The sequence below is a fragment of the Centruroides vittatus genome, unplaced genomic scaffold (assembly GCF_030686945.1).
Source record: "Centruroides vittatus isolate TY-2023 unplaced genomic scaffold, ASM3068694v2 contig_1343, whole genome shotgun sequence".
Classification (NCBI taxonomy): domain Eukaryota; kingdom Metazoa; phylum Arthropoda; class Arachnida; order Scorpiones; family Buthidae; genus Centruroides; species Centruroides vittatus.
In genome coordinates this window covers 1,116,959-1,140,598 of record NW_027120855.1, presented here as the reverse complement: position 1 = coordinate 1,140,598, position 23,640 = coordinate 1,116,959, and the positions used below count along the sequence as shown (strand labels likewise).

At 33.5% G+C, this 23,640-nt stretch overlaps 2 protein-coding genes across 3 annotated transcripts in view; both read left to right on the top strand.

The window, feature by feature from the left end:
* Positions 1–7,682, top strand: part of LOC136990839 (uncharacterized) — a 33,058-nt gene extending 25,376 nt beyond the window's left edge. For both annotated transcript variants that reach the window (XM_067289292.1, XM_067289291.1), the window contains exons 10-15: positions 2,824–2,948; positions 3,030–3,178; positions 3,634–3,681; positions 3,754–3,947; positions 7,070–7,260; positions 7,332–7,682. In XM_067289292.1, coding sequence (XP_067145393.1) covers positions 2,824–2,948; positions 3,030–3,178; positions 3,634–3,681; positions 3,754–3,947; positions 7,070–7,250 — 697 coding nt within the window. In that variant the 3' untranslated portion in view covers positions 7,251–7,260; positions 7,332–7,682. The remainder of the gene's footprint in view (positions 1–2,823; positions 2,949–3,029; positions 3,179–3,633; positions 3,682–3,753; positions 3,948–7,069; positions 7,261–7,331) is intronic.
* Positions 7,683–9,933: 2,251 nt separating this feature from the next.
* The window catches only part of LOC136990847 (syntaxin-6-like), a 31,237-nt gene continuing 17,530 nt past the window's right edge, over positions 9,934–23,640 (top strand). The window contains exon 1 of the mRNA XM_067289301.1: positions 9,934–10,054. Coding sequence (XP_067145402.1) covers positions 10,020–10,054 — 35 coding nt within the window. The 5' untranslated portion in view covers positions 9,934–10,019. The remainder of the gene's footprint in view (positions 10,055–23,640) is intronic.

Here is a 23,640-nt window from a genome sequence, read left to right as displayed (position 1 = left end):
GAAGTATGAGAAAGGACATCGAAAGACTCGTTATTATATAGTCTTAAACTGTATATTATTAGTAGGCTTTATAATAATTATTGTTAATGTGAATTAAGAGAAAATAAGCAATTTTTAGAAAATACAGCAAATTTTCTAAAACTTGTGGCATTTATTAGTAGAACAAATGCTAATGACAACCATGAATTAGAAGATATCTTTACAGATGCTAAAGAATGGAATAGGCAATTTTAAGCATTATTACTTTTTGATGTATCAATAGGCATCTTCTGATATACAGTTTGATACAAAATATTCTAAAATTGAACCAAAGGAACAAAATAGGCATTTAGGGCAATGTTCTATCTTTATTCATAATAATGCATTAATTGTATGAAGTTCAAATTCTGCCATAATGACAAAGTAATATTGTTTTGTTGAATAATTTGGTTATGTGACGAAAGTGAAAATGGCCCGTCGTTGGAGTCACTGTGTTATGTCACACAATGTGTGACTGGAGGGTTGGCACCTCTTCGATGTCCTGTCAGGAATGACACCACCATGTCACGGAAGCCACGATGGTGACTTTAGTGGGAAAAAATAGGTCATGTGAGTGGTTGTGTGAGTGAACAAGTGGATTTGGATGGAGATGAGTGAGACAGTGTTGGAAGACACTCAGATACTAGGTTAACAAAACAAATACTTGTTCATTTTTCATTAGGATCTACAGGCTAACAGTAGCAAGACAATTAGACATTGGATATGAGAGGAACATTGACGCATTTTGCACGAGAGAGTTCACGTGAAATTGCACATTGTTGTATATACCTGGAGGTTTAGGAAACACTTATAGATGAAATGATCATTTAATCTTTCATTGGAAAGTTCAGAGCTGTAAAGTACTATTTTTAGTAGCTTAGGAAACCGACTATAATTGCGGTCGGTAAAACTTCCGTTAACCTAACGGGTACTTTACGCGGATTCGAGATTAGTTTGCCAGGCCTGGGCTTTTAAGCGTGCACCAAAAAATTAGTAATAATAACGATAAATATCAAGTCAAATCAAAAGTTCAAATATATTTAATTAGTAACTAGAATGTACTACGTACAAATGTCAATAATTCAAACAAAATTTATTAACGAAAATCAACAAGTCAACCCGACAATAAACTCAGCTACTTAGCTTAACTTAATATTAATTTCCCCTTTGAAATTCGACAATCAAATACTTAGAAACTATGAACAAAATCTCTTACTAATTAAACGTCTATCCGTCACCTCACTATACGAAGAAACTACTTCCTCAATCCTTTCGATATCGTCAATCGAACTCCTCTTTAACACCTTGGATTGTCCAATTATCAATCTGGACTTCTATCAGAAAATACTTCGCTTTCGAATTAACCTCGCTCTCAAAGTCGCCTCGATTTGGAATTCACCTCTCCTTCTTCGGTTAATGTACGGGTTTTATACTGTGAGGTGATGTCACACTTGAGCTGGGTTACTCCCCTTATTTACATACTTAGTTGCGAACATTAACTTTCTTTTCTGGCAGCTTTAAGTTTCCGACAAAGCTTATAAACCGTTTACAAAATATTTATCATAATTTTCTGGGATGTTTAAGACGGTTTATCAAGTATTTCTCTACTAGTGATTGTGGGGACTCCCCCCTCCATTTTTTTTTCTGCGGACTGTTACTTCCGCTGGGCAGCGCAAGTGCGCAAGATGTTTCCTATGGCGCTTATTTCTCCGTGAGTTGTTTTATCTTCATTTTTCATTACTAACAAGAGAGTGGTGGGGAACCTTCGTCCTAAATAAACATAAACCCCAAACAAAAGATAATAAAACGGAAAAATAATAATAAAATAAAAATAACATTCGGACTCAGTTCCTTACACAGCCACCGAGAACAGTTCAAAGGTAGGTGTGGAAAGTTAGATCCAAGACAGGAGTTGGAATTTTCCTTGGACAGAAGCAAACTGAAGGAGATGATAATCTGTTAGTGGCAGGAGATAATGTTCGGTATTCTTATAGGGAGACACAGGGTTCTATATCCATGGTGAAATGGGCAACGACTGCTCCCTTTGGCCGTTAATTACAATATTAGAACGATATTGTCTGGCCAAGAGGTCAACAGATCATGGGAATGCAGATCATTTTTGCCATTGAGAAAGTGTAAATGATTTTCTCATGTAGCAGATGACAATAATTATCGAACAAGTATTACAAAATCGACGACTGACTTTTGTTAAAGTTCGGATTCTCACATAATGCATTCTTCAGTGTTAATTGAAAATGTATCTTTACTTAGTGTGTACAAGCCTATGGATACAATTTCAGTAACATCAAACACTGCATTGACATGTGTATGGTAGAGTCAATTTCAAGGATAACTGTCATTAACTTTTTCTTGAGCTATGCACCAATGCAGTGAAAATGTGGCTTCTTTCTTGTGATTACACTTGCAATCACCAGAGTGTGGCTTTGTGATTGACCCTGTTTCTTCAAATGTGCAATCCCAACACAGCATGTAATTGTACTTACAAGTTAGTTGTCTTCTTGAAACCATAAGCACAACAAAACTTACGTTTAACAGCCATTGCACACACAACTTTGCATACGAAAGGATTCACTTAGTGCATTGCTCCACAGTTGGTGTTCTTTTACTTCTATCGTGTGACAAAATTTCACGACAAAATTCCCGTTACCTCGTCATTGTGGCAGAATTTGATCTTCATACAACTAATGTGCATATTATGACATCATTCAAATTATCCCTACCAAACAATTGCCCCATATAATAATTAAAATTTTATTTTATATCTTTTTTATTTTGTTTTTGAAGACCCGAGCAGTTATGGATATTAAACCCTCGAAAGATCTTGGAGAGACTGGAATGCGACAGACGTCCTCATCCCGGAGAAGCCGAAAATCTAGTTAGCATTCCAAAGACTACAATTACTAAATTAGGTAACATTTATCTATTATTTGCTCACATTAACACTAAAAGGTAGAAATTATAAAATTTTTAAACAAAGTAACATATTACAGAATCTAATGTTATCAGCGAAAAATCGTTGGAGTGTTGGATTTGCTACGACACCGACAGAATGGACGCGGGCCCGCTCATTCAGCCGTGTCACTGTAAAGGAGACGTCTCTTTTGTTCATCACGACTGTCTAAAAATGTGGCTAGTCGAGGTTAGCATATTATTAATTAGTTTGTAAAGATTAGGTAAAATTCCATATTGCATTTTGGAAAATGTCAAACACATAAATATTAGACTTTATAATTTAATTTTATGTCATTTGAATATTTTAAAAATTGTAAATAGGTTAATTACTGAAATTTACGGTCAACTCAAATTGCTGAAAATTGAATTTTGAGCAATTCAAGTCTTATTACGACTTCAATAAACTTTTGTTTGTTGCGTTTTTTTTTTTTTTTTTTTTTGTAACAGTAACAGTATAAAATCTGATTGCAATATTGATTTACAAATATTAATTTTTTTTTTGTCTGTAGTTTCTTGTTGCATCTTGTAGCATCTCAAAATTATATACTGTATGAGAAATGGAATTTAGTTGTTGAGAAATAAATTTATTAATTTTAATCTTATATTAATTGTTTAAAATCTAATACGATGATTCCTTTTTAGTCTGCAGGCTCTCCCGAAAACATGAAATGTAAGGTTTGCAACGAACAGGTAATTTAAATTATCACTATCCTATTTTAAAATTGGATTTTGTCCATTTAATCTAAGATTAAATGTCCGCAGTACGAACTGGAACGTGGTTACGTGTGGCTACCTAACGGTTTTTCTGCCACTCACTGGGTGCAGACAGCCAGCATAATAACAGTCATGTGCAGTTCTATAGGAGGGGCCTGTCTGGTGGTCAGAATATTTTCTAACGTGGGAATACGCACTCTGGCAGTGGGACTGGCCCTGCTGGTGCAGTACGTCTGTCTCAGGTAAGATATGACTTTTACTTTTTTCCTCGGAATTTTTAAATGCCATGCAAGATATTTTAAAATTCAAAAGTTTTTTAATACTAAATTTAACACTATCGACTTTCATTTGATATTAAAATATTCACGAACTGTACAGTTAACGCGCCTCAAAATGAGTAAATTAAATTGCTAAAGCTAAAGTAAATTTTGTCATTGCCCTGCAAAATGCCATAATTTTCATGCAATAAAGCGAACAAAAATTTTATCAGAATTTGTTAAATCAAACCATAAATTACCTTCACAACCCCCAAGAAATAACCTTATTTCCAATAATATTTGCTTTTTACACTTTTCAACACAAACAATAAAAACTGGAAGTTGGATTTTCTCCTAGTAAGCAAAAACAGATTCAACCCAAGTATGTAAAGCAATTCAAACATTAGTTTAGGAGGATCATTCATATGCAGAGAAGTACATGTTTTTGAATGGAACTGCAACCATTTAAAGGAAACGAATGCAGTTCCGTGCAAACGTGCTAGTCTGCATATTGGGCAGTGAATACAGTGATGTTAAGTTTGGCTATTTTGCACCAAAAAATATTTTCTAGTTTTTCAAATCATCTTCACCTGTGGATTTCTTTTAGCTTTGTTCTGTTTAACCACTTTGATATACTGCTCCACACTTCGACAGCAAATATGTCACCTCGTTTTGTTTTATTTGAAAATCATTTATAACATTAATTTATTTAGAGAATTAATTCAAAATATTATAATTATAAAACCACTTCTTGCCCAATTATATCTATTATACTGTATATACAGAGTGTCCATAAAGTTTGTGTGAAATTAAAAAACTTTATAACTTTTTACTGATTTTTTTTTCTATTACAAATAGTAATAAAGTATTAGAAAGCTTAATGTACCTAGTTTTAAGTAAAATCAAGATTGGAAGAGGTAGATCATTTTCTTGGCCTCCACATTTGCCAGACTTGACTCAATTACATTTTTTTTATGGGGACATGTGAAAACCTTATTGCGTGCTACCAAACCTCAATCACCGGAAGACTCGAAGCCTAAAATAACTAATGCGATTTCGGGCATTACTGTAAATCAATTGGCAAATGTTTTTAGAGAACTACAAAATCGTATTCCCTTTGTATTACTAATGATGCCGGACACATGGAAACTTAATAAAATACAATAAAACAATAAAAAAAATATAGATTTTCTTATTTCCAATACATTCTACATAATTTCTCTGTCACAAATACTAATAGTTATAAAGCTTTTAAATTGCGCACGGGTTTTATGGACACCTTACATTATACTATTATATTGTGTTTTACGTATGTATGATAAGCCCATAAATTTAAAATAGAATATAGTAGTATAATATATATAATCAAAAAATTATAATTTAGAGGTTTTGATTATTTATTAAGCCTTAACTCCCTGTTAAATTATGACCTTGGCACTGAAAATTATTAAAACAAATTTTTGATAAAGCAAACAGTTTAATGTTCCGCTAGTGATTTGTACTAATGCAAGTTTTTTTATTTATTTAAACAATTAGGAATTGCCGAATGGCAGATGGTATCTACCCCATTTAACAAAAACTCCAACAACTAAGTACAGTTAAAACAAAAATAACAAAGAATGCATGATTTATGTAAAAACACAATCTATGTTAATATATGTAAATTTTTGAACTAATTTCACTAGTATATCAGCTAGTGAAAACTTTCAGATAAATTTGATAGTGTATTTCAATTTGATTTTTAAAACAACAAATTGTAAAAATATTTCATTGCATAAAGAAATTTAAATATTAATTTCCATGTAAGAGACTTAAAAGATTAGAATTCCTTACGTAGAATTTAATATTTAAGTTTGTTTTTCAATGAAATCTGTGCAAGAACTTGTAGGAGAATTAAATTTGGTCATTATTTGCTTTGAGCAATTATTATTGCTACATATTATTCTTTGATTGTAATTTTTGATGTCGGTTTTTATTTTTTTCGACTTTGAAAGCATTCAAATTTTATTTTTTATTGGATTTATGTTCTTGTTATCAAATGGATTAAATTTGTATACTTTTAATATTTTTATTTGACGATGCCGGCAACGTAACGTATTGCCAATCTTGCCGAGTACGTGGTTTATTTCGATGCCGACGAGACGGTCTAATCTCTTAATTGGTAATTTGATAAAATATAATGTGTTGCATTCAAAGTTGCTTCTCTGCTGTTAGGTTTGTTACATTTATTAATTTGAGTATGTACTGAGAGTGCACTAAGACAGTGTCCCAAATACATACCTACCTACCAGGTGTCCATATCAGAGCTCTCTAGTTACACTTTTAATATAGATGTTACAAAATTGTTACGTCTACTGTCCTAAAATATAGTCGTTTGACTTTCCAAATTTGTGGACTAACGTGTCGATAAGTAAATGTTGTCGACTTATTTTGACGATTTAGTATTTATTTATTCTATCGAACTATTCGCAGATCGGTAGAATTAGTAAAAACAATGTGCGGTGTGGTAAAATTTTGATTATCCAACATCTTGTTATTTGTTAGAACAAATTATTTGAGAAGTGGGAGTTGTTCCAGTAGATTCTTCTGGTAATTGTCTGTCAGTTCATTCATTTGTGGCATCACCAGAATTTATGACTAGTTTTTTCTGTTATTTCATTACTTTGTGTGTGTCCGAATACGTGTATAAAAGATTATTATTAAAGAAATTTTAAAACAGTTTTGCACGCTAACACGCATTGTCTATACACGGAGATTCAACAGGCCTTAAACAAATTTTTTTAAAGGTGGGTCAATAATACAGAAACAAGCCATTTTTACCTAGGAACATATAACTGCAAGTGCCACGGAAGAACGGTCTTGCACCGAATCAAATGCAATCCACGTACGGGTACGCGAGCAATTTCAAAACACGTCTGTATACCCGAAATGGCACGCGGGTGTGTCGTTTGAAGCTATACGTTCCTAGGTAAAAACGGTTTGTTTTTGTATTCGTGACCTACCTTTAAAGTTCGAGACCTTTCGAATCGGTCTATATACGTAGACAGGTGTTTTAGTTTGCAAAATAATTGTTAACAAATTTCACATAATTTTATAATTTTGTTTAGACTGCTCGGAATTAGCATCCTCACTGCCTACCACAGAGCCAAATTTTCGGCCGTGAAGATAATGGGACGGAAATCCACGGACAACCAGAGTTTGGTAGACAAGAGCGCGCCCGACCGGGCCGAACACGTCATGAGGTTAGAAGACTATCTCATTAACGATTTAAATAAGGAGAAAATGTAGCCGACTCGAGGTATTTATAAAGCTTTCCACAAATATTCGTTTCTACGCACGGTCCTCTCAGATACGATTCGTCTCTTACAGGTCCGCGACGATAAAAGGACGGGAGATGCCGGCGGTCGTAGACCTCACCACGTATGCCAAATATTAATTTATCTCTCGAAATTCATTCCACTTACACTCGAAGAGTGTATTTCGGCAACAATGAGTTTTCCATTTTATTATATTCTTTGTAATTGTTTTATCGACTCTAAAAAGTTAACCATTCTAGAGTCGAGCCAGTTCCACACAACTGTAGTTAAGTTACTTTTTCTATGTTTTAGAAATTTCCTCGTTTGTTTTTCTCGATAATAATTAAATATGTAATTCGGTTAAAATAGAAATTGTTCTATGTATATTTAGATATCAAATAAAGTTTGTAAAAACTATACACAATAGTCTAATGTTTGGTCTCAAAATTAATAAAATTAACACAAAAACAAACTATATTTAAGTCAAACGTATCGTATTTTAATATAAAAATACGAGATAATTCCAGTTGCAGAGGAGAGAGATTTGCACCCCTCAATTGGAATTTTACAGTGCACATTGACTCTGTCAGAGGGCATACTTAAAAATTATTTTTGTATTAACAGATGTCCACAAAGTACAAAAAGAGAAGTTATATAGGGAAGTTTACACTTAATGATGTTGAGAAACAAGTACCTTTCAAATTGTTTACAATCAATATTGTTGAATTTTGATATAAAAAAGTACTGAATTTGAAAGGACTGGATTGGCATAAAGACGCATCTAGTACGTATCGTCTTCCGAGGAATCTTTTTTAAATGATTTTTTTGTAACGATTGTCGAATTTTCTTTACGGCCCACCAGTGGCCAAGCGGTTCCGTTCCCCGAACGTCGGAGTTTGTCGTGGGTTTGCGCCCGACCGGGACGGGCCGGTCGCGTGGAGTTTTCCGGGTTTTCTCCACGTCCGTAACGTCCGAACGGGGGCCAGTTACCCTTAAAAAGGCATTCCCTAGGCAGATCGCCTAAGTGTTGCGTTGCCATAATTTAACAAAACTAACAACTAATTTTCTTTATACACAGTAAAATTTATTCTACGAATTGGACGGAGGTGGTCCAATTAGAACAACCAAATTAGTCGTTTGGCTTACGGTAAAACAATTTCGTTACATTCGAGTTTGCTTAATGTCCAAGAACCTATGGATAACGTTAAGAGAGGACACGCTGTATTTAGTCGTAACCTGTACACGAGGAGAATTTTATATGAAAGTTTTATACCATTGTATTTTGAAACTTGTTCTAAAATATGGAAGTCGTCTCTCGTTCGCCATTTATAATTTCTCGTAAGTTACGTGCCATAATCGTATTAAAAGGAGTGCCGAATGGCCGAGGCGGTTAAGGCGTCGGCCCATCGCTCCGAGCAATCCGGGTGAACCACTCCTGGAAATTTTCGTGGACGTATCGGATCCCGTCCTCCTCCACCCGTCATCCCGAAGTGACCCTGGCGAACCCGCAATGGACACAGAAGGCTCTCGATCGAGGTCCTAGAATATAATAATGATATTCTAGAACCTTCGTTCTCGATACCACGAAGCGAAAAGACAAAAATGTGTTTAACTTTTTCTGGCGATTAATCATTTTTTAAATTTGTTATATTAAATGTAATATAAATGTTTCCAGAATTATTAAAATATCATTTACTAAATATTGACGAGTATTTTCGAAATTATGGATTTTGATTCGATTGATAAAAGACCATTGTGACCATATACAATATTAGAAAAGATGTCGGGACGTCGAGTAAACCTTTGATAGCAAAGGATTTCAAGACTACTGTATTCGTAGATTTATTGTATTTTTATACAAACTAATGTTGCGGCTAGTACAGCTGTTCTGTAAAGTAACGCGTGGCTTTTTCCAGTATTATTACAAAAGTTAACATCGTTTTTGAAAATCTAAAATATACTCGTAGCTTGTTAAAATCTGATAATTCTCTCCAATTGTATGTAGACTCAAACGGAAGATTCCAGCCCAATGAATAAAGCTACTATGGTAGTCGGTTTCGGGTTTCTGCCCAAATAACGGGCCGATGCCTGAAGTTTTCGAACTTTTTTGTTGTCTAAAACCTAAATAGGGGCTTGTTTGTTTTCATAAGTCTTCCTAAGAGGTAATCTCCTCTCCCGGTAGATCGCACGAGTGTTGTCTTGCCATATCCCATCTCTGCGGTGCAACCCAGAAGATTCCAGGTTCGATTGTGGGTATTTTTATGTTAACGTATGAAGAAAAACAAAACTGGTTTTATACTTTTCGTCACGTTTTATATAAAAGGACAGGAGTCATCTGCACAGGATTAATTCGACATAATTATTAGAAAAATCGTAGAAAATCAAAAACGGCCGAATGGCGGTCATACAAAATATTGTCGGCCGATGTTCCAGATCTAGAGGACACGACGGTGTATATTTTTAATTAATTCATTTTTAGTATATGAGGAGAAAGAGAAAAAACGATTTAAATCAAAAATATAATTTTAAATTCGCACGAGAAAATAATTTTAACATTTCGATGGCCGGATTGCATAAATAATAAATACCGCATTTATTAATTTTGTAGATACGAAGGGCGCCTCGGCGTGGAGAAATAAGGAAATAAAACGAAAACAATCGTTTCTTTTCCAGGTGTCGTCACGGAACTCACCGATGACGTTGGTTTTATGGTAAATTTCTCGCAACAAGTTTACAAAAATTAACTCGTAAATGATAGGAAATGAGTCTGGAAGATCCATTTTTTGTAGTTAAAGAGTAAGATATTTCTATTTTGTATAATTAACTTAAGATTTTGTTTCTTGTAAGCTGATGCGTGATGAGCCAGATCTAATTACTGCTTTTCTGTCAGACAAATTTGATATTGACAATAATTAAATCCAACGACGTCTTGTTGGCGTGTGAAACTACGGTAAAGCCTAACTATCTTTGTGCCCATTTCGTTCTTGATCACAAACTTGAATTTCTTTGCTTTGTTGATGATCACTGCTTCTCCATCTCCGGGTTTATATCGTCGTAAATATAATCCATGATTTACAGATGTGAGTTTTTACATACAAACACAATTCCACAATTCGGTAAAATGTGAACTCCGAATGAAGGCTTTGCCCCCCAGGGTTATAGATCCTCATACGAGCAAACGAGTCGAAAAAACTATACTCGTACGTGCGATCCTTGGCCAGATATTTGCCTCTAAAGGTCGATTTTTACCGTTACCGCTGCCTAATCTCCGTGCACTTTGGTGCTTGCACCTTGGTGCCCGCGTCCGCGCGCCCCGTAAAACTATACGACGAGTACTCCGCCGACGGTCGAGCGGGTGACTCGAAGCCGGCGTGGTTACCCGGACTAAACGATTAAACGTGTCGGCCTTGGCGGAACGATGCCGCTCGCGATCGCCCGTCGTCGGAAGCGGGCCGATTTCGAAGGAGACCGCGAGTAGAGGTGCGGTTCCTTTGATTCTTGCTCCCTCGGGTGTGGTCTACGGCTCTGGCGAGGTCTCGACCGTCTCGTGCGGAGGTATAATTTCGTCGACGAGTCCCTCCTAGACGGTTAATTCTCTTTTAATTCTTCCGTAGACGGTTATCCTTGCGTCGATTCTCGAATAATAATTTTCCGTGTTATTTGTATCTAGAGAATTTCTGCCTAGAATACTTTGCTTTGTTTGTGTTTTATTTTTTACTACTGTTGTTATTTTTGTAACTTTGGACCGAGGATTTTCTCTGTTTTCTGTGGGCCTAATTGGTATCCACGTAGATTACCTAGAGGACGGATGGGGCTCGAAAGCTCGGTGCCGTGGGACCCGGGTCGGGCGAGGACGTCTGTTCGTGTTATCGGGCTCTTTTTGTCTAATTTTTTGAAGAAACGAAATATGTAGAATGTTTATTAATAAATGGCAGTTTAAAAATTGTATTTTCGTTAGTAAAATTAACATTAATTTGCGGGAGTGGTAACTACTACGGACCCGGAGAAAAGTCTTTCGCTCTCTCCTCTCTTTTGATGGTCCGACGACGGGAGGAGCATTTTGACATCTAGGCTAGTTTGCCCCCTCAAATTTTTGAGGATCGAATATCGGTCTTGAAGCCGACTTCCCGGAAGCTTCTGTTGGAGTTGGATATAATCACTATTTGTTTGCTACTGTACTGTCAGATAAGGTGACTTGAAACAATTGTATATAATTTAAAGTTAAATAGTATATTATTCCAGAAAGTTGATGAATTCTGATGAACTTTTTTAAAGATTTTTAACACTTAAGAAACACCAATGGACAGTTAAGAAAGGTTAAGCGTGCACCATTTCGTCTGTCTTTGCATCTGACCCGAAGTGCACTTGCAGTGACATAGACCGAACTAATATGTCCACTTTAATATTGATAACTTAATAAAAATAGAATTGTTAGAATGTATAAAGCTGCCTTAAAAAGTTAATGCAGTAATTCTTGAGATGCAGATACTATATTTAGTGTGGAGATCCATATAGGAATTACAGTAAAAAAATGAAAACTTTATTGTAATCTGATTTTTATTTTTCAATGTTTTGAATAAGTGTTATTACATAATGTGAATATTAATTATATATTTTGAATATGTACTCTTTTCACACATTCTGTGAACAGTAATAATTAAAAGTTTGTAATTTTCCATCTGTATTTTAATTTACACTATTCTGTTTTCCTGTTCTTTTATAATTTGTAATGATCATCTAAAGGTCTTTTCAATAAAACAGAAAATGTCAACATTAGTAAATAGGTTATGATTCTTGGATTTTTCGAGTTCTTGTTATTTGATCAATAAATATCCAATTATTGGTAAGAAGTTTCTGGAAAGAATTGCACAGTTAACCAGTAAATATTATTAAGGGTAAACGTGCTGTTGTAATTATTAAAGTTTCGGTAGTCGATATCAGATTTATGGAATCGAGTGACTTTACAAATTCGTTCGACAACCGTAATGGTAATTATGAAGGATTTAATCATTCTTTGTTGATACATTTGCATGATAAAATACTTACGAAATGCACAAAATTATTACTTTTGATTTGTGTTTTTTTACTGAAATAAATTAATCCGAATTTAAGATGTCTACTTGGACTTATTTTATTAATAGGACTTATTATACTGACGACTTGGTTTGGCAAATTTAAGAAAACTTATCGGAAAAAACAGGTCTTTATTTTTCACCTGTATGCATATTACACGATATTATTGTTTCGGACTAGTTCGGATAAACATTCCAAAAAAATTTTAAATTGTTATAAAAGGAACAAAAAAGAAAAACAAAGGTGATAAATAAAATGGTATTCTAAACTAAGTTTCGCAAAACCTTTCACACTTTCTTTCTAGCAGTTTTAATCCATAAGACAGGAGAACAAACGTTTTCGCCCGTTTTAAATGGCCACCTTCAGGTTGTATAACATTGGAATGTTCGTCCGTTGGCAAATATCCGGATGGCGTCGTTGTTTATAGAAGTTTCTTCTTTCTTATGATGTAATTGTTTATTACAAAGGTTTAAAAAATACGGACATGGATAAAATTGAAGTAAAAATAACAGACAAAAATGGATAACGTAGTTTGGTAAAATGGGTTTAACGACTTAAAACAAATAAACGACTATTGTCGATAAGATAAGCATTTACAAATTGGTAAACTAAAATAACTAGATAAATTTAGAAAATGCTCGTAGGATTGCAACAAACTCGATGGGATTAAGACATCGTATGCCGTCCGAGAAGAATGGATTAGCCCATTTAATTTAAGGGGTTAAAACATCTAATTCGTTCCGCTGCATAAAATAACCGTACTGTACCATAAAAAAAAAAATGAAAATGGAGCAGTCACCAATTATGCCGGGTAGTCAGATGTTGTGAGGAGGAGGTGGAGGAACACATTTTTCACACATTCATACAGACACACACTTTTTACACATTGCAGCAGGTCTCTTTTTTATTGTTTTTTAATCGGAGTCAGATTAAAGAGGGGCTACCGAGGCTTGCAGGGTCAACTCCTCTTGTCCCATCCTTTGTATTTTGGCAGCTGGCTTCTTGAAAAACATGTCCAAGGTGGTCTGTTTCTCTCTCTTCTTCAACACCTGTCGGAAATGATGGGCAAGGGGCATTGATCCTGTTGGCCTCAGCTGTGTTTGGATAGTGAGTGTTGCTAAACTCCTGAACCTCTCCCCATTTGACAAGGAAGTTCTTGATGGCAGCAGTTGAAATTAGTTGATTAGATTGCTCCTCCTCCTCGTCAGATGAAGCTTCCCTTTGAGCTTCATCATGTTCCTGAGCCAGAAGTGCTTGGAGCTCTTCAGTTGTCAGTTCTTCTTGGTGTTCTTTAACGAGCTCCTCCACATCCTCCATTTCCAACTCTCGGGCTGTCGAGATGATCTCCTGCACCACTTCTGTATCCTCAGCTGGTTCTTCCTGGGTCCATTCAGGAACAAGCGTCTTCCAGGCTGAATTGAGGGTCTTCTGCGTGACTTCTTCCCAGTCCTTCTGGATGAGTCTGATTGCCACAAGAACATCAAACTTCTCTTTCCAGAACTTTCGGACAGTCATGTCTCCACAAAGCTGACATTCTTCAAACACCTTCATGAAGAGAGCTCTGGTGTACAGTTTTTTGAAGTTGACAATGATTGCTGATCCATTGGCTGAAGGATGGCAGTGGTGTTTGCTGGCAGATACTACACCTTGATGAAAGGATAGCTTTCTTCCAGGATCTCCTCCAGGTCTTTTGGGTGACCAGGGGCATTATCCAGTATCAGTAGGGCTTTGAGTGGCAGCTTTTTGTCCAGCAGGCATTTTTTACAGCAGGAGCAAAGGTTTCCAGGATCTATTCCTTGAAGACAACCTGGGTCACCCAGGCTTTTTGGTTAGACTTCCAATGGACCGCAGGTTGGACAAAGAAGAAAAAAGAAACAGCTTACTCTTCTGCAGCCAAAGAGCAACTGTTTTCAAAGGCTCCCAAAATACTTACATCAAGAAGCTATTCTGGGAAGCCAAGAAGCAGAAAACATCTAAAAAAAGCAGATTGTCATTGGCAACGGCAAAAGAGTAGAAATATCATTCGCACTCGTTCGCCTCCTGTATCCGCCGAACGGAAAGTCCGTCGTTCGCGGCCAGTCCGTTGCTCGAGTCACGTAACAGCCAAACAGAAAGTCAGTTGTTTGCAGCGTCCGTTATACGAGGCACCACTGTATAAGAACATTGGAGAGCACGCGACCTTGATTTAGCTATGTGATAGGAAATCATAAATTTCTGACTGAGAGTGCAGGATGAATCTTAATCAAAATCGGCAGATTGTGCTGCACGAACCCTATTTTCGGTATTCTCGCTACTGGTTTCGGCGAGGCCGAGCAACACGTCACACAACAACAAACTACGGCCACTCTACGTGATTTTTTTTGGAGATCATCTCATTTCCAAAGATTTGTGGCCACCCAATCTCTTTCTATAGGACTATTTGAAGGACCGTGTTTACTAAAACAACTCCCACACATTGGATGAACTAAAATCGAATACCGAAGTGGCCACGAACGAAATTCCTTCACGAGTGCTGCATCACGTATCGCAGAATGCACTTACAGGTCGGAGGGGACACATCTGGTACATGTTGTATTGCATATAAATATTCTTGTGTGTAAACTGTAGTTGCATGAACAATTAAAATTTTTGTACTTGTTATCTGGCTTCTAAACAAATAAATAACATTATTAAAAAGAAAGCAAAATTTAAATTTGACGAAAAAAACAAAAAAATTCCTATTAGTGTGTCTTTGGACGAAAATGTATCAAAACACTCCCATTGCGGCACGAAGTTAAGTGGCGACTCTTGGATTTTGAAAAAAAGCCCGTTAATTTAATTATAAATAAGAAAAGAATTTTAAAATTAACATCCTGTTAATTTTTATGTATAACAACAGACCAGAAATTTTATCTGTCGAATTGATGTTTTACTGTAATTTCATAATAATAATCTGTTAGTGGATAAACAACAACAGAATTTGTAAAACATTACAAATATGATGTAATGATATAAAGAAATAACTAAACAAATATTTGATAAGCTGCACAAAAACAACTTTATGAGAAAAATGTTTTCAAGGATTTTATTCTTGTATTTAATTAAATTTCAGTGGAATAAACAGAAAACAGTAATACTTTTTGAGCAAACAATAATTTATAAATATCTAAGTTGAAAAGGAAAAAGCTTGCATTACAGAATTTAGTTTTTTGAATTAGACTGAAAGCAAGCAAAATTGGAAAGTTGTTTACTTAAAGTTAAATTATGTTTTTATGTTGGTGTTTATACCATTGTTTGACTTAAGTTCTAATTATACTTGTTTGCAAAATTTGGTTAAATCTAGTTATAATTTCTTTTTATATGTGATGTTCGTTTAGATTTGTAATTATCTTTTAAGCAATAACTATCATTTGAAACTGTAGAGTCAAAGTTTAACGTTGATACAAGTGACTTGTCATTCTATAATTTATAATGTTTATATTAATTATAAACACAAATACTTATTTTTACATGGTGATTTTTACTACTAGTATGAATTCTATGATCAGTCATACAGTAGTCTTTATATGTTACAACAAAATTTATGTAGACAGATAAAAGTATTTATAAAATAAGTGAATAATGAAACAAAAAAGTAATTATAAAATATATATTTTATCAAGAAATAGATAAAATAGCAACACATTTAATTGTTAATTATTATAATGCTAATTAAGTTAATCCAAATGTGACTAAAAAGATGTTTAAGATGCAAAATTACAGTTTTTTATTTGTAGACATTTGTCTTTTGCTCGTTTTTATGCAAAAATTAATGGAAGTTACGGGAAGTATAAATCCAAATTTGTCGATAGATCGCAGTTACGAAATTTTATGTTAACGTTTCGACGCAATTGACAAATTGCATAATCTTTGGATTGCGTATATTGACGAGTTACGATATACACTTTCCTATTGTTAAAGTTAATAATTAAATAAAATTGTTAAGACTAACGTGTAGACTGTTTTCGGGAACTGAATAGAAAAATTAAAAGAAAATGTTGCTATAGGAACATAGCAATCATACAACTTAAAATCTCAGAATTATTCTTGAGTTTTTAAAAAACTTGAAGCAAACGTTACTTAAAAAGATTGGGTAATATAAAGTTGTCGTTATATAATTGATGATAAATTTATGATGATTGTCTGTTGTGTTAACAAAAGAAAGATTTGTATTGTCTTTGGCTTTGTTTTTATAGAATATTATCATTTTTCTCTCTCCTCCTTTATTCGGTTGATGTGACATTTGTCTTACCCTTTGAGATTGTTCTGTTTAAAATTAATCTAGATAAAATGGTGGGTGGATACTATGCAAGATTTTAAATGATAGATAATTGGGGTTTACAGCTCTGAATGGTCGACGAATACATAAAAAATACAGATTAGTGTTATTATCGGGCATATAAATAGGGAGGACATTCTAAAAATGACAGATGATTTCAGATTAAGAACATTGGAAGGAAGAATGCTATGCCTTCCTGTTTAAATAGTAAGCCATAGTAATTATCTGCTATATAAATCTTAAATCATGCAAGTAATATTAGCTGTAGTCTGAGATATCTAAATTCAGTTTTTCTTATCAGAATAAACCGTGCAGACAGTTTCATAATACGCCTACTTCAATCTGACAATTTATAGTAAACAGTTTTGCTCCTTTTTAGTATAATAGACATTTCCACATTTCTTAATATTCTTATATATAATTTACATTGATATTGGGATTTCTTAAATTAGTTTTGAAATTTGTTTTCAGGAATTTAACTTCTCAGTGATAAAGTCAGAATTCTTTTTGCATTTATCATAAAAATAAACTTGTGCAAGAAGAGTTTTGACAAATTTTTATGATTCTTAATTGGTTTTGTTATCTGTTTGATCTCTATTTGATTTACCGATACACACAGAAACATGTAATAGCTGTCTTCTTACATTGGTTTTTAACATGGAGTTTTAACTCTATATTTTTATGGTCTTTATATTGCTGTTTTTATTTTGTATAACATGTTAAAAGTGCATAAATTTTTATGACAAGAAAAGCAGTCATTTAGATCTGGCAACTTAAAATTAATGGTCGGATGTTTATTTCTGTATTGAATAATTAAATTTAAGTAATAATTTCAGGGTAAAGTTGCTGTCATTTTCGTTCTCCATTTAAAAGAAATTTGATCACAAAATAAATCCATTGGGTTAGTACTACAATTCGGCAATTATTTTATTTATTTATGTTACATTTGGATAAAATATACCTGTGATTAATTGGAATCAAAACTTAATCCTGGAGATGCAGTCGATACCCAGTGCCGTAACTAGGCAGGTGCAACAGGTGCATCTGCACAGGGCCCAAAATGCATGTATTTTGTTTTATTATTTTCCAAAATCTAATTAATTAAGCGGCCTAACTGAAAATTCTTGCTTGGGGCACAGGAATGGCTAGTTACGGCACTGCCGATAACGATCGGATACCGATATATCGGCAGGTTGGAATGTTCTCGATGTATCGGTTTGTTTTACAAACTGATACTCCCGTTCTTTTCATATATGTATTTTGCCATGGTAAGCTTTCGAACATGGCGATGAATGTATAGATGTATAGTGCACGGGAATGCAACCAGAAATTTCTGAGTAGTGGCGATTGGATGAGAAGAGTGGGTGTGGCAGGGGGAGTAATAGTTGGAGAGTTATCGGCAGGATGTCTAGCATTCTAGGATGTGCAGATAACAATATTATTCCTAAATACTATTAAAAATTCTAATAATTAAATGAGTGTATAAAATTGTAAACAGTCAAGTATATAATTTTTAATGTGATATTATTATAAACTAAAAATAATTGGAAGTGTCTATATTAGTGATGTATGTGGGTAGTGAGGACCTCCAGGTCGAACTACAGAAAGTAAAATTGTTACACAGGATGTCGGATAAAGCACAACTCAAATACCCCGAGGCAGTCGAGATCTATTTTTCAATTAAACACGGAGTCGCTATTAACTTCAAGGAAACCGACACGCTCTCCACGGCACGGCATGCTATTTTTGAACTATATTCAGCCGACCGAAACTTGCATTAATGATAATTTAAAATACATAAGATATTTATGTCATAGTAATTAATGTGAAATTAATTGATTATTTATTCGTTTATTGTTTAAATTATATACATATTTTGAAATTATATCCTGAACATAACATATAAATTTTAATGCAATGTACTCTAATTACATAATCAGTTCAAACTTTTAAAAAACATTTGATTTTTGTTAGCCGTTTTGTTCTATATCATTTGTACCTGATGATGTCTATTTCATATAGACGAAAACGTTAGTAAATTTTTCTTTTCATAGTGCTAGTGTTGGTTTTGTGCATAGTGTATTTAAAGTATATTTGTATAGTAGTGTATTTATAGATCAAAGACTTTGTGAAAATATAACAAAGCAGTTGAAATTTAAGAATTTTTATATTCTTGCAGTACGTTTAAAGTACGCGAACACATTAAAATAAATACTGTACAGTATCTGGTTTATCATCATCATTATAATCTTATAAAATAATTGAGATGGGTTGGTAATAATAATAAGTGCAGAGCCCAAACAGTTAGGAGTTGAAACTTGAAATTTGATACACAGTTAGGGTATGTCATGAGAATGCACACTAAGAAGGGATTTTTGGAAATTTTTCCCATGGGAAAGGAAGAGGTCTAAGGATTATCCTGAACAACTCTGCTACTATTGTATTATTTTAGATGTGATTTATTTATTTATTTTTTTTGCATTTTTACGGGAAATTGACCGTATTTTTAGATCCATCTAAAAGTTTTCTAATTAGTCTCGGAAGAGGGGGGACCTAATTCTTGCACCATGTTAAAACGGGTAAGATGGGCTATAATCTAATAATCTTAATCTTCGCTATTGTTACTTTTTGCCCAAGCAATGCTGGGCTTATCTGCTAGTATCTGTATAAAGTGAATGAAAAGAAAAGAACAGAATGACAGCAACAGAGTTTTCATGTCCCTTATTTTTAAATTTTCCATTGGCTGTTATTAACAAAATGACTAAGAAGTTTCCTTTGACAGGTTAGGAATCTTCTTGTCTGGGTTATATACAAAACAAAAACACATGCTATGAGAACTCTCTCTTGCTACTTTTTTGGACTTAATGCTATTGCAACACATGTATTACAAAGGTTTCTTTTTTTTTTTTTTTTGCTCAAATGCATAGAAGATAAAGTAGTGGTTGGCATAATGGATGGAGAATTAGTGATGGCAGAAGCACTCGAGTGGTGTTTTTGCCATCCACTACTGACCATTGTGGGCCCATGTTTCTCTGTACTGTAAACTCAACTCAATGTAGAGTGTTTTTGCCACACAATTTGCCAATCAATGGTCCTGTGACATACAGTTGTTTTTGGCAAGTGCCAACTTCATAAAAAGCACTACCTAGTAGGAGACAGACATAAATGTTTTTATGACTATGGTAAGCAAAAGCACCATCACCTTGTGTTACAACTGGTTAAAACTATAGTGACCATATCATAAAATGTAAAAAGTGGGACGTTAGGCCAGGTACTTTGTGACGACATATTAATCACGTGATCGATTTTGGTGTACTATTTTTAACATACCAACAATATGCAGTTACCAAAATTTTGCCATTTTTATCAAAATTAAAATAATTAAGTGATTTATTTTTTAATTCAGATAATTAGCAAAAATCGTCATTTGCACGACCGCACACGGTACATGTTTGATGTTGTCCGACAATGGCGGCGACAGACGGGACAATAAATTGCCAATTGGGCTACTATTTCTATAAATTGAATACCAAAACTTTTACATTATAACTCTTATGCAATACTATTTGTCTCTGAATTACAATTTACGCAATAAATGTTGACATTTTTCAAACAGTTTAAAAATTGGGGCAGCATATTAAAAGGCGGAACCATCCTGCCTAATTCGAGACATCTGTCACTTTATTAGTGTAGGATTTTGGTAATAGCGCTATGCTTAGCTGCATTTCTACATAAGTAACATTGTGTTAATTTACTAGAATGGAATACTTCAAAGCAATTTTTTTTATAAATTAAATTTTTTATTATGAACTATTTATTTATAAACAAAATTGGGATAATCGGGGACATTTTATTCAAAACTGGAGCATTTTTCCAAAAATCCCAGACTGTCCCGGTTAATCTGGAACATCTGATCACTTTACAAATAAAGAAAAAATATATTTCTCTTTTAGACAATACATACAAAATGTGTCTTTTTATCCAAAAGTCCTTTCTCACGCAGTTGACGGATAAGACAATTCCACGGCGGAGTCGACCTTTTATTTGAGGCTTCTCGTCCGCCTCACAATGTAAAATAGTCCAATATTTCCCTCTAGCGGTGGCAGCACAATTTAAAAAATAAATTGTAAAATAAAAATAAATTTATTTTTTAAATTGTGCTGCCACCGCTAGAGGGAAATATTGGACTATTTTACATTGTGAGGCGGACGAGAAGCCTCAAATAAAAGGTCGACTCCGCCGTGGAATTGTCTTATCCGTCAACTGCGTGAGAAAGGACTTTTGGATAAAAAGACACATTTTGTATGTATTGTCTAAAAGAGAAATATATTTTTTCTTTATTTGTACTCAATCATCCTAGCTTATTTTTAAAATCTGATCACTTTATTTAAACTTGTTGCAATTGAAGTGCCTGGCATGCATTATTCATCTGATTTTTATTGTGTTTTCAGACTGTGTTACTGTTGGTGCAAAATCAGATGATTATCGTTATGTAAATTCTTTAGATATGTAGTATGCATCAGTATTTTCTTCTTAAATTTCCATATATGACTGTGAGTTAGAAAATTTATCTAAACAATACAATAACTCTCTATTTTACTCTGGTTTTATTCTGAAATGTTTTGTGTATCTACCAAATGCAAATAATTTTTTTCCAGAAAGTGAAATAAATTATGTGCAAGTAACATTATTAATAAGTATTTGCTTTAAAACTAAAATCAATTTTTATTATATCAATAATTAATACAAATTTTTGTTGAAAAGTACCAATTCAAACACCATAATAGAAATGCGCTTGGCGCACAAATCTTATATTAAGTACTTCAGTCGTGACGGGCTTTGACCACTTAAAGAGTGAGCCGATGGTGCTTTTGCTTATTCTGCATGTATAAAAAAACTTTACAGTAGAGATAGATGTGATTTTACTGATGAATGGGCAAACATGTTGCCAGATCTGGTGATATTTTGAGCTAGTTTCAAGACAGTTGTCCAATTTTGGAAATGACTTCTTCAATTTGGCAATTTTTCTATAATGTTATAAATTTATTAAAGAAGGTAAGTTCAATTTTTTTTTAAAAACAGGATCTGCATCCAAAAGGAACCCATAAATTTATTTATAAAGTTTTGTTTCTTTATATTTGAATTTAAATGGATGAGAAGCAAAGCAATGACTATCTTCTAAACCGGTGTTCTTTGGCCTTGGGTCTGCAGACTGGTGCCATCTGTGGAAATTTCCCACCGGTTCGCCAAACATTTTGTAGACTGGCAGAAAATTTTGTAATAACAAAATAATATTTTAAATTTGTAATTAATATAAACAGGTTTTATTTACTTTTTATTGCTGCAATTGTTTAAATAAAGTTTTGACAATTGCACGGGTCACCCGCATCTAAAACGGTTTTAAATCTAAAAAAATTCATCTTTTAAATTTAGCCTTCTGTCGGTCTGCGAAGTATCGTTCTATTTTTGTCGGTCCACGGAAGCGAAAAGGTCAAAGAATGCCGCTCGAAACCGATGCACTTTTGGTCTTTCGTTTACTACCGATTCCCGTCGAGTACGGATTAAAGCAAGTAACCGTATCGGATCCGATCGGTTGCCAAGTTATAGGTGTCGGAATTAATCGACAGAATTTGGTATCATATTATTTCTACTCAATATATATTTGAAAAAAACTCTCTGGGAATAAGTAAGCTTTCGTTTATAGATATATTCTAATAAAATTATAAAGTTCGCAAAACTCGGCATCGTCTCGATTAGTAAAAAGTCAAACCAAAGCTTTGTTTAGGTAGCCGATATTTTTATTAAAAGAAAAAAAATGTTTACTGTCAAATCAGACTGTCTTTGGTTTAGAAAACATATTTAACCATATAGAATGATATATAACTGGAATTATTAAAACATATACATGTTTTATACGTTCTGTGTCATTCCAAACCGTTAAACGAATTGTTCCGAGCCAAAGACGTCGGATATTCGAACAAAAACTTTCATTTCTTTTATTCTAAATATCTGCTGCCCGAGCCACGGGGCGATTTGATTTTATTTATTTACATAACAAAGTTGGAAAAAATTGTTAAAAGTAAATATTTAATTTTCTAATATCAAGTTATATTTTATCTATTTTAGTTTTAACTTTTGTTACTTTTTATTTCAGATATGTTTAAGTTGTTGTTAATATTTTTATTTTTGTTAAATTATTTAAATTTTTGTTTGTTTAACTTGTATATCTGAATTTTATTTTTGATTAAATATGAAATTAGAATTTTTTTTTATTGTGTTTTTATTTTTTTAATTATTTTTACAGATAGAACACTGCTTACATTGGACAAAAGCAATATATTAAAGAATTTGTAAAATTTATTGAGATAGGTTTACGTGAAGAAAAATTTTAACTATAAGAAAAGGTAACTTTTTTCAAGAAAAAACAAATTTACAGTTTGTACTGATAATTTAAATATATTTTTATACTTTCAAAGTTTTAAATAATAAAAAGTATTACAAATAATATATGTCTAACATATTAAGATACCTGATATATATTTTCATTGTATTGTTTGATTTGTGACAATATATACTACAAGTTATTCAAATGTAACTGGCATTAATACAAAGACTTTTTTGACATAAAAAAATGAAATAAAGAAAAACAACAATCCATATTGGACACAATGACATTGCCACTTTTGGACAACCTACGATAGTATAAAAAACAAACAAATCAATAAAAAAACATTAAATATTTATATTCTGTTGTTCATAGTTTTACACGGTTCACTGCGAGGTATGGTACATACCGACAACTACATTACAAAAGTTTTACCTTCTTGACTTACATAATTGTTTTATAGTTTTCTGAAACCTAAAATTTTTTCTCACTTGCATGCATGAAGTGAAATGACTAATATTGTATTTTTCACTGTCCTGATTAAAAATATAATTACCTTTGAAGAGAATAATTTTCTTTTAAATATAGGAATTGTATATCATTAATTTTTGATTTCTCATACTCTCT